The sequence below is a fragment of the Mandrillus leucophaeus genome, unplaced genomic scaffold (genome assembly GCF_000951045.1).
Source record: "Mandrillus leucophaeus isolate KB7577 unplaced genomic scaffold, Mleu.le_1.0 Scaffold174, whole genome shotgun sequence".
NCBI classification, from domain to species: domain Eukaryota; kingdom Metazoa; phylum Chordata; class Mammalia; order Primates; family Cercopithecidae; genus Mandrillus; species Mandrillus leucophaeus.
Genome location: NW_012101743.1, coordinates 3499172 through 3511060, shown reverse-complemented (window position 1 = coordinate 3511060; position 11889 = coordinate 3499172). Strand labels below are relative to the sequence as shown.

At 44.2% G+C, this 11889-nt stretch overlaps 1 protein-coding gene across 2 annotated transcripts in view; it reads left to right on the top strand.

Annotated features, from left to right (window-relative positions):
* The first annotated feature begins 441 nt into the window (after positions 1 to 441).
* LOC105537520 (chromosome unknown open reading frame, human CXorf56) overlaps positions 442 to 11889 on the top strand; it is a 31699-nt gene continuing 20251 nt past the window's right edge. The window contains exons 1-2 of one of the 2 annotated variants that reach the window (XM_011977148.1): positions 442 to 467; positions 7686 to 7825. In XM_011977148.1, the coding sequence (XP_011832538.1) occupies positions 7702 to 7825 (124 nt within the window). In that variant the 5' untranslated portion in view covers positions 442 to 467; positions 7686 to 7701. Of the gene's footprint in view, positions 468 to 7654; positions 7826 to 11889 lie in introns of those variants that run through there. The other variant, XM_011977149.1, reaches the window with a different exon arrangement.

The window sequence follows — 11889 nt, the reverse complement described above, 5'->3', positions numbered from 1 at the left end:
ATCCTCAACTTGTAGAAGTATGTGAAACCACAGATGCTGAGAGATTGCACAGCAGAGGAATCGTCATTCTGGTGGGATCAGGACAAGCTTCCTGAAATGGGTGTATTTCAATTTTGTTTCAAAAGAGATGAAAGCAGAGCTTGAGAGAGAAGAACTTAAGCAGTTTCTGTGAGGGCAATGGCACAGACAAGGGCATGGAGCTAAACCATATTCTGGGAATAGTGGGCAGATGAGCTCGGCTAATGGAGAGATTCTTGGCTGGGGAATGATGAGAACTCAACTAGGAAAAGTGAGAGTGACAGAAGTTGATTAAATGCCCTCAAATGCGAGGTTGGGGAATTTAGGCAGCTTTTATAGGTGTTTGAGCATGAGAGAGATGCATTGAAAATATCCTTTTGAGGCCAGTCACGGTGGCTCATGCCTGTAATCCCAGTACTAGGGAGGCTGAGGCAGGTAGATCACCTGAGGTCAGGAGTTCAAGATTAGACTTGCCAACATGGGGTAACCCCACCTCTATTAAAAATACAAAAAAATTAGCTGGGTGCGGTGGCGAGGACCTGTAGTCCGACCTACTCGGCAGGCTGAGGCAGAAGAATCGCTGGAACCCAGGAGGCGGAGGTTGCAGCGAGCCGAGATCATGCCACTACACTCCAGCCTGGGCGACAGAACCAGACCAAAAAAAAAGAGAGAGAGAGAAAATACCCTATTAAGAAATGGCATGTACCATACTGGAGAGTATGAAAGGGACTGAGAAGCTCCTGTTACTGGATATACATGTCTGAAATTTATTGAAGGATATAGATGTATGTAAGTTTGTTGTGAGCTTGTCTGTTTTTTGAAACCCCCTTTCTCTTCCTTCCTTGGACTACATAATCGAGAAAACTAACGGCTGGGCGCAGTGGCTCAAGCCCGCAATCCCAGCACTTGGGGAGGCCAAGGTGGGTGGATCACCTGAGGTCAGGAGTTTGAGACCAGCCTGACCAACATGGAGAAACCCCGTCTCTACTAAAAATACAAAATTAGCCGGGCATGGTGGTGTGTGCCTGTAATCCCAGCTATTCCGGAGGCTGAGGCAGGAGAATTGCTTGAACTCGGGAGGTGGAGGTTACAGGGAGCCGAGATCGCACCATTGTACTCTAGCCTGGGCAACAAGAGCGAAACTCCATCTCAGAAAACGAAAAACAAACAAACAAACAAAAACTCAGGAGCATGACCCAAATGGTTGGAAGCCCCGGGCACCTGCATGGGAATAGCATTCTCTGACTAAGGAATGAAACTGCATTGCAGGAACACCGTGCCCCCACATTCCTCAGCAGAAGCAGGGTTGTCATAGCAAGCAGCGATACAGAAGATTGTTTTCCAGCATGATGATTATCAGGCTAGAACATACTAACTATAGCACAGTTTGGCCAAGCATTCTTTCTACCCTCTTTTGACCTTGACATTTTGAAGAAATACCCTCTTCACAGCCAAGCACCACCCCTACCCAAGAGCAGGGGTCCGGAAAGGACCAGTCTCCTCAATTTAAAGAAAAGTGGGCTGGGCACAGTGGCTCATGCCTGTAATCCCAGCATTTTGGGAGGCAGAGGTGGGAGGATCACTTGAAGTGAGGAGTTTGAGATCAGTCTGGGCAAAAATGCAAGACTTGTCTCAAAAAAAAAAAACCAAAAAAATTGTGAAATTTCATTCATGAAGATTTCAACATGAAAAATAGATTTTTATTTTCCTGAACTATTTTGGGTTAGGAGACGAAATTAAAGATCGTTTCTTGCCTTATCAGGCTATAAGTTTGTATTTCTGTTATCCAGTGAAGGCAAATGAATTTTATTTTCCTACGGTTTTCACCTCTGTTGATAAAATTTAGCACAAACAGCAACAAAGCACCAACAGAAAATAAAAATCGAAAGGTCTTTCTTGACTCAAATAATCTCAGAAAATATTTCAAGAGAATCACTTTTAGGAAGCAACAGTTAGCAAAGTGTGTGCTTTTGCTCTTGACAACTTGTAGTATGTTGTTCATCTTCAGCCTCTAGGACATAAGTGGGAGCAGAGGGGAGAGAGAGAGAGAGAGACAAAGTGGGAGGGAGGGGAATATCAAAGTTGAGGGAAATGGAGACATTAAGGCCTTGAAAATGCGATTTCAGGCAAGGCACAGTGGCTCACGCCTGTAATCCTAGCACTCTGGGTGGCCGAGGCGGGCGGATCACCTGAGGTCAGGAGTTTGAGACTAGCCTGGCCAACATGGTGAAACCCCGTCTCTACTAAAAATACGAAAAAATTAGCTAGGCATGGTGGTGCGTGCCTGTGATCCCAGCTACCTGGAAGGCTGAGGCAGAGAATCTCTGGAACCTGGGAGGCAGAGGCTGCAGTGAGCTGAGATCACGCCACTGCACTCCAGCCTGGGTGACAGAGCCAGACTCCGTCTCAAAAAAAAAAAAAGGATTTCACTACCTGCTAAATTACTGAATCAAAGAAAACAAAGACATGATGTGGTATGCCGAATAATGCACAACCCTGCCCCCTCCGCCCCCCCACCCAGATCTCCATTTCCTTATCTCTGTAACTGGTGAATATGTTACCTTACATGGTAAAAGGGACTTTGCAGATGTGATTAAATTAAGACTCTTGACATGAGGATGTTATCCTGGATTAAAGGGGTGGACCTGAGGCAATCACACCAGTCCTTATACCAGGGATGAAGTAGGAGTAAAAGAGGAGGCCATGTGATGACTGAAGCAGAGACTGGAGTGATGTGGCCATCAGTGAAGGAGCCAAAGTATGTCTGCAGTAGGAGTAGGAAGAGGCAAAAGATGGAAGCCTGAAGCCCCCAGAAGCAATCAGACCTGCTGACACCTTGACTTTAGACCGCTGATACTGGTTTTGGACTTCTGATGTCCAAAACTCTAAGGTAATAAATTTGTGTTGTCTTAAGTCACCAAGTTTGTGGTAACTTGTTACAGCAGTAATATGAAACTAATACACATGTCTACCATGTTGTACATGGGAATTCAGTCAAACCAGCCACATCCACCAGACCAGGGCTCAGCAAACTACAGCCAAATCTAACCTGCCATTATTTGTCTATGGCCTACAAACTAAGAATGGTTTTCTATATTCTTAAACGGTTGAAAAAAGTCAAAAGATTTAATAATATTTTGTAACACATGAAAATTACATGAAATTTGGCCGGGCTCGGTGGCTCATGCCTGTAATCCCAGCACTTTGAGAAGCCGAGGTGGGCGGATCATGAGGTCAGGAGATTGAGACCATCCTGACTAACACGGTGAAACCCCATCTCTACTAAAGATACAAAAGATTAGCCGGGCGTGGTGGCGGGCGCCTGTAGTCCCAGCTACTCAGGAGGCTGAGGCAGGAGAATGGCATGAACTCGGGAGGCAGAGCTTGCAGTGAGCAGAGATCGGGCCGCTGCACTCCAGACTGGGAGACAGCGAGACTCCATCTCTAAATAAATAAATAAATAAATAAAAGAAAATTACATGAAATTCAAATTTCAATGCCCATAAATAAAGTTTCACTGGGACACAGCCATTTTCTTTCATTTATGCACAGTCATCCCTTGGTATCCACAGGGGATTGGTTCCAGGGTCTGTCTCAGATACCAAAATCCACAGATGCTAAAGTCTCCCATTTGGCCCTCCGTATCTGTGAGTCCTGCATCCACAGATGTGGAGGGCCTACTGTATTGGCTGTGGCTGCATCTGTGCTACAATGGCAGAGGTGAGTGACAGAGGCTGTGTGTGGTGCTCTCATCACCTCATACTGCTGCTCCAAGTACTACAAATTGCAGGAATGCAGCATAACTCCACAGTGTATTGAATACCACATGTATCTACCATGGCATTTAAAAAAGTTACAAGTGCATACCTATTGTGTCAAAAGTAAAGAAAGTGGGCTTTGAAGGTCTTGCTTTTAAGGTACAATGGAGTGTGGATTACTTAATTGCCAAATTAGATGTGGGAGCATTGTGTTTATTACACAACGACACCATCACATTGCTACAATATTATAATGTACATCAATGTTACCAGACTAAGCATTCATCACAATATTCCCAACTCAGAGGAGAGCAATGGCCAGTACAATTTAAATTTTTAAGTAGAATATCTTATTATAGCAAAATTCATCATAAAACTAAAAAATAGGCCAGGCGCATTGGCTCATGCCTGTAATCCCAGCACTTTGGGAGGCTGAGGTGTGCGGATCACGAGGTCACGAGTTCGAGGTCAGCTTGGCCAACATGGTAAAACCCCATCTCTACTAAAATTACAAAAATTAGCTGGGTGTGGTGCCACACGTCTATAATCCCAGCTACTCAGGTGGCTGAGGCAGGAGAATTGCTTGAACCTGGGAGGTGGAGGTTGCAGTGAGCCAAGATCACGCCACTGCACTCTAGCCTGGGCAACAGAGGGAGACTCCATCTAAAAAAAAAAAAAAAAAGTAAAAAATAAAAATAAGCCTGTAGCCAAAGTAAGTTTCTGAGTGGCTCCTTTGTTAGCCAAGCAAGGAAAGTCATTTACTGATATTGAGCTAAACTGTGTTCGGTTGCAGAAGTCAAAGAAATATGCTCAAGAAAAATAAAACCTGTTGAAGACTATTCACCTTTCAGCAAGAACAGTGGCTCCAAGAGTTGAGGACATTGAAAGCAACATCAAAACAAAACAGAAACAAAAACAAACAAACAAAAAAAGGGCAAGGCACGGTGGGGCACACCTGTAATCTCAGCACTTTGAAAGCCTGCAGCAGAAGGATTGCTTGAGTGCAAGAGTTCAAGAACAGCCTGGGCAACATAGAAATACCTTGCTTCTATAAATAAATAAATAAATAAATAGATAGATAAATAAATAAAGCTGGTGTGGTGGTGTGCACCTGTGGTCCCAGCTACTAGGGAGTCTAAGGTGGGAGGATCACTTGAGCCCAGGAGTTTGAGACTGCAGTGAGCTGTGATCATGCCACTGCACTCTAGCCTGGGTGACAGAGCAAGACCCTGTCTCAAAAACAAAAACAAAAACAAAGCAAATGATTTCAAGTGATTTTCCTTGGTTCCTAACGAATTGAATGTTTGCCAGTATTGCTTAGTTTTTGTTTTTTACTCAAGGAGTCAATGTTGAGTTTAAAGTGACTGAAGAATTGGACCGGGCACGGTGGCTCACGCCTGTAATCTCAGCACTTTGGGAGGCCAATGTGGGCAGATCACTTGAGGTCAGGAGTTTGAGATCAGCCTGGCCAACATGGTGAAACCCTGCCTCTACTAAAAATACAAAAATACACACACACACACACACACACACACACGTACACACACACACAAAATTAGCCAGGCATGGTGGCACGCGCCTGTAATCCCAGCTACTCAAGAGGCTGAGGCAGGAGAGTCGATTGAACCTGGGAGGCAGAGGTTGCAGTGAGCCAAGATTGTGCCACTGCACTCCGGACTGGGTGACAGAGCAAGACTCTGTCTTAAAAAAAAAAAAAAAAAAAAAATTGGCCTGTGTGTATGGTCTGTGTAGAACAACTGCAGATGGGAGTATTTTCAAAGAAATCAAGAAAATACTAATTCAATTCAGTCTAAAGCAGAATCTGCTAAGATGTATTACAGATATGTATGGAGCAGAAAAGGCTTAGACAAATGTACAATACTTGTCAAAATGTAAGTTGTTTAAAATCCTATAGTTATTAATTGGGTACTTTGCAAAAAAAGTAACAGCGGGTACTTTGCAAAAAAAATAAATAAAACAAAAAACTTGAATCTATCTTGTGTTATTGTTGACAGCAGTGTCAACAGTGAAGTTCAGCCGGGTGCGGTGGCTCACACCTGTAATTCCAGCACTTTGGGAGGCCAAGGCGGATGGATCATGAGGTCAGCAGTTCAAGACCAGTCTGGCCAACATGATGAATCCCCATCTCTACTAAAACTAAAAAAAAAATAGCTGTGCATGGTGGCGGGCGCCTATAATCCCAGCTACTCAGGAGGCTGAGGCAGAGAATTGCTTGAACCCAGGAGGCGGAGGTTGCAGTGAACTGAGATGGTGCTACTGCACTCCAGCCTGGGTGACAGAGCAAGACTCCATCTAAAAAAAAAAAAAAAAAGAAAGAAAAAACAAAACCGCAAAGTTCATTCACTCTCATGGATTAAACCATTGTCAGTTCCATTTTTTTTTTTTTTCCAGAAACATAAGTTAAATATTTCTGACTTGCCCTATGAATAGCAATTCAAAAGCGGTGAGGTTTTGAGAGAAAATTTTCTAGGCCGGGTGCAGTGGCTTACACCTGTAATCTCAGCACTTTGGGAGGTCGAGGCAGGCAGATTATTTGAGGCCAGGAGTTCAAGACCAGCCTGGCCAACATGGCAAAACCCCATCTATAAATAGCTGGGTGTGGTGCTGCGTGCCTGTAATCCTAGCTACTTGGGAGGCTAAAATTTTAGAAAATTTTCTAAATGAGAAGAACCCCACCTTTGACCACTATTATTGAACATGAATAGTTTTTAAAAATGGCTTTTGCCATAGACTTAGTAATGTTCCTTAATGAATTTAACCTAAAATTATAAGGCAGAACAGTGTTTATACCTGAAACTTGTACCGCAGTAAAGTCACTCAATGACATTTAACATTGTTTGAATCACAATGTCAAGGTGCTTTAATCACTTCTTGTGCTGTCAAAAGTTAAAAATCCAGAGTTATATTCCCACACAAATTTGCGGCGGAAGTATTCTTGTACATGAATGTTCATAGCAGCATTATCTATATAATAACCAAAAAGTGAAAACATCCCCGTTGTCCGACAATTGATGAATGGATTAACAAAATGTATCCATATGTATCCAAAATGTATCCATCATATCCATATGATGAAATATTATTCAGCCATAAAAAGGAAAGCAGTACTGTAACATGGATGAACCTTGAAAACATTATGGTAAATGAAAGAAGCCAGACAAATGGCCACATATTGTAGGATTCCATTTATATGAAATGTCCAGAATAGGCAAATCCACAGAGATAAAAAGTAGATTAGTGGTTGCCGCAGGCTGGGAAGTTGGGGGGTAGGGGTGGTGGTGACTACTCATGGGTATAAGATTTCTTTTTGAGATGATGGAAATGTTCTGGAATTAGTGGTGATGGTTACACAACTTTGTGAATACACTAAAAACCACTCAATAACACATTTTAAAAGGTGAATTTTATGTTATGTGAATGATATCAACTAAAAAAATAAGATACCTAAAAAATTAGGTACTCATCCGGAATAGTCATTAAAATCAAAATCATATTTAGAAACACACCTAAGTCAGTATCATATATATATAATATAGACTATATAATTCATAGTTCTTTATTTAGCTGGTCTTATACATACATATGTGTATATATACATACAAATTCATGCGTTATAGAAATGTGAATAATTTATATAATATTAAGGGTGCCCACCAATCTTCATTGAGAAGCGACTCCCAGATCACAGGAGTCCCAGCTAACTTGGCCAAGACAAAGTAGGTTCTGGGAAGCTCCACGCGCACCCCTGTATATCTTATCCTGATAGGACAGCCCGGAAGTTTATAAGACTTCTACTAACACGTGACCAGCGCAGCCACAGGGAAAAGGTTCAAGGCGCGCTTGTGACGTCATTTCGGCGCGACCCTCTTCTTGGCGTAGAGTCTTGAGATTGCTCCTGGGAACCATGCCGAAAGTAGTGTCTCGGTCAGTAGTCTGCTCTGACACTCGGGACCGGGAGGAATATGACGACGGCGAGAAGCCCCTCCATGTTTACTACTGTTTGTGCGGCCAGATGGTCCTAGTACTGGGTGAGTAGCTGGGAACTGCGGGGGCGTCTGCCAGGAGCCAGACTTCGGGTTCTTGAAGGCGAATTTCCTCTGACTGATCTGGGAACCACTTCTCAACGAAGATTGGTGGGTTTTCTCTTTCCGACGAAATCCTCCCTACACATCCCCGCCCCACTCCAGGGCATTTTTTTTTCCTGTTTTTTGTTTAGCCTTGTGACTCTGTATCCAGACCTTCCTCAAAACTAAACTCCTTCAGGAAAACAAAAATAGAAACACAAACATATTGTATTTCCCTCTTAATCCACTGTCTTCAAAAACTACTGCCTCTAGAAACTTTATAACGTTTCTGCTGGATACCAAGATGCTGCAGTTGCTCTTACGTTACAGCAAACAAAAATAAAACCCTCCCTTGATCCTGTATTCCCCTCCAGCTATAACCCCATTTCGTTGCTTCTTTTATAGCAAAGTTTCTCAAAAGAGTTGCCTATATTGGCTGTCTCTGCATCCTGACTTCTCATTCTCTCCTGACCTCACTTCAGGTAGGCTTTCCTTCCCACCTCATCATCTTAACCGTATTTGGCAGAATTACTAACTGAACTCCGTGTTAACAGTTCTAGTGGTCAGTTATCAATGTTCATTTTAATTCTTCTCTCAGTGGCATTTGACAGAGGTAATCATTTCATTCTTTTTGCAACACGTTTTTTATTTGCTTCCAAGACTCCATACTCACCTGATTTTCCTCCTACCTCAGATTTTTCCCCTTCTTCTTCTTCTTCTTTTTTTTTCCTTCCTTTTTTTTTGAGATGGAGTCTCACTCTGCCGCCCAGGCTGGAGTGCAGTGGCGCAGTCTCGGCTCACTGAAACCTCTGCCTCCCGGATTCAAGTGATTCTCCAGCCTCAGCCTCACGAGTAGCTGGGATTACAGGCGCCCGCCACCACGCCTGGCTAATTTTTGTATTTTTAGTAGAGACAGGGTTTCACTACGTTGGCCAGACTGGTCTCGAACTCCTGACCTCAGGTGACCCACCCGCCTTGGCCTCCCAAAGTGCTGGGATTACAGGCGTGAGCCACCACGCCTGGCCTTAGATTTTTTCCCCTTCTTGTCTGGCTCCCTTTTCTCTCTCAGATTTTTAGGCATTCCAAGGCCGTATAGCTCAGTACTCTCACCTATTCTCACTCTGTACCCACCCCCTAGGTGATCTCATTCATTCCTAAGCTTTAAATACAACCGACGTGCTGGTAACTCCCAGATGTTCATCTTTAACCTGCACCTCTCCTCAGACTTCAATTGCCTATTCAACATCTCCACTTGAATGTCTAATGGGCCTCTCAAATATATCGTGCTGAAAATTGAATTCATGACCCTCTACACCGGCTCTCCAATTGTTTCTCTTACAGTCATCCCTATTGCAGTCAGTAGTATCACTATTCATCCAGTGTCTCAGACCAAAACCTGGAAATCAGTCTTGACTTCTCTCTGTCACATACCTTACATCTGTCCAGTCCATAAGGAAATCCTACAGGTGCTTTCATGAAAATTATGCAGAATCTGACTGCTGCTTTTCACCTCCATTCTTTTTTTTTTTTCTGAGACAGAGTCTCACTCTGTCACCCAGGCTGGAGTGCTGTGGCGCGGTCTCAGCTCACTGCAACCTCCGCCTCCCGGGTTCAAGCGATTCTCCTGCCTCAGCCTCTCAAGTAGTACGGGCCACCAGGCCCGGCTAAATTTTTATTTTTTGAGACGGAGTTTCACTCTTCTTGCCCAGGCTGGAGTGCAATGGCGCGATCTCAGCTCACTGCAACTTCCGCCTCCCAGGTTCAAGTGATTCTCCTGCCTTAGCCTCCCTACTAGCTGGGATTACAGGCATGTGCCACCACGCCCGGCTAATTTTGTATTTTTAGTAGAGACGGGGTTTCACCATGTTGGCCAGGCTGGTCTTGAACTCCTGACCTCAAGTGATCCACCCACCTAGGCCTCCCAAAGTGTTGGGATTACAGGTGTGAGCCACCGCGGCCAGCCTACCACCTCCACTTCTAACACTGTAGTCCAAGCTACTACCATCTTTCACCTGGATTGGCACCATAGTCTCTTGCTCTCGTTGCTTCCACTGTTTTCTACATAGTAGCCAGAGTCCTGTTCAAAACCAATGGTTTCATATAAGACTGAGAATAAAACCAAAGTCCATCCATACCAAGACCCTTGATCAGGCCTGTGGCTACCTCTCAGGCTTCATCCCCTAACAGTCTTCCCCTTATTCATTGCACTTCAGCCACAGTGGCCTTTTTGCTTTTTCTCCATCATGTCAAAAGTGTTCCGGCCTCCCAGTGCCTTTGGAATTGGTATTTCTTCTGCCCCAAAAACTTTTCCCTCAGTCCCTCCTTACTTCATTCAGGTCTCTGCTGAAATGTCATTTCCTTAGAGAACCCTTCCCTGATTACCTTATCTAAAACAGCATCCCTGTCACTTTGTCCTCTTACCCTGCTTGATATTTAGCACTTAACCATTGCCCAAGATCATATTATAATTATTTTAAAATATGTTGCCTCTTCCACTAGAATGGAAGCTGCATCAGGGCCAGGACTTTTTTTTTTTTGTTGAAACAGTGTCTAGCTCTTGTAGCCCAGGCTGGAGTGCAGTGGCGTGATCTCAGCTCACTGTAACCTCCATCTTCCGGATTCAAGCGATTCTTCTGCCTCAGCCTCCCAAGTAGCTGGGATTACAGGCATACACCACCATGCCCAGCTAATTTTGTATTTTTTTAGTGGAGACGGGATTTCTCCATGTTGGTCAGGCCAGTCTTGAACTCCTGACCTCAGGTGATCTGCCGGCCTCGGCCTCCCAAAGTGCTGGGATTACAGGCGTGAACCACCGTGCCTGGCCAGGGGGAAGACTTTATCTGCTTTGTTGTTTGCTGAATCTTCAGCACAGTGTTAGAATAGTGCCTGCTACCTAGAGGGCCCTCACATATTTATTGAAGAAATTAATTCTTGGTAAGGAGGTGTGGTGGAAACAGCATGGGCTTTTGAATCACTTAGAGTTGGATCTGAATTCTTGTTCTGCTTCTTATTAGATGCATGGTGTATCTCTTACCCTTTTTAACTTCAGTTCCTTCATCTTTAAAACAGGAACAACAAATCTCTACTTTAACCATTCATTGTGAAGAGTAAATGAGCTGACATGTAAACTGCGTAACGTTCTCTAACTCCTCTCTTCATCTCCTCTATTCATCTTGAATTACTCTGACCACTTGACTTTCTCTGTTATCCTTTAGGTATTTAATTTGCGTTACATAAATTTTCTTTTTTTTTCTTTTTTTTGTTTGAGAGACGGAGTCTTGCTCTGTTGCCCAGGCAGGAGTGCAGTGGTGTGATCCCAGCTCACTGCAACCCTCTGCCTCCCGGGTTCAAGTGATTCTTCTGCCTCAGCTTCCCAAGTAGCTGGGACTACAGGTGTGTGTCACCATGCCCCGCTAATTTTTGTATGTTTTAGTAGAGACAGGGTTTCACTATATATTGGTCAGGCTGGTCTCGAACTCCTGACCTCAGGTGATCCGCTGCCACCTCGGCCTCCCAAAGTGCTGGATTACAGGCGTGAGCCACCGCGCCTGACCCATTATATCAATTTTCAATCTGCTTTACAACTGTACCTAATTTGTTTACTGTGTTTTCATTGTTTTCAGATTAAAATTCCTCCAACTAGGATGGATCATTTGTATGCTATATAATCACTTACCCTCTCTCTCCCCCACCTCTTTTTTTTGGACGGAGTCTCGCTCTGTTGCCCAGGCTGGAGTGCAATGGCGTGATATTGGCTCACAGCAACCTCTGCCTCCTGGGTTCAAGCGATTCTCTTGCCTCAGTCTCCCAAGTAGCTGTGCCAGGCTGGTCTTGAACTACTGACCTCAGGTGATCTGCCCGTCTTGGCCTCCCAAAGTGCTGGGATTACAGGTGTGAGCCACCTTGCCTGGCCTCTTTTTTTTTTTTTAAACAGAGACAGGGTCTCGCTGTGTTGCCCAGGCAGGAGTACAGTGGCTATTCACAGGCAGAATCATGGGACATGACAGCATTGCACCCCTGGTCTCAAG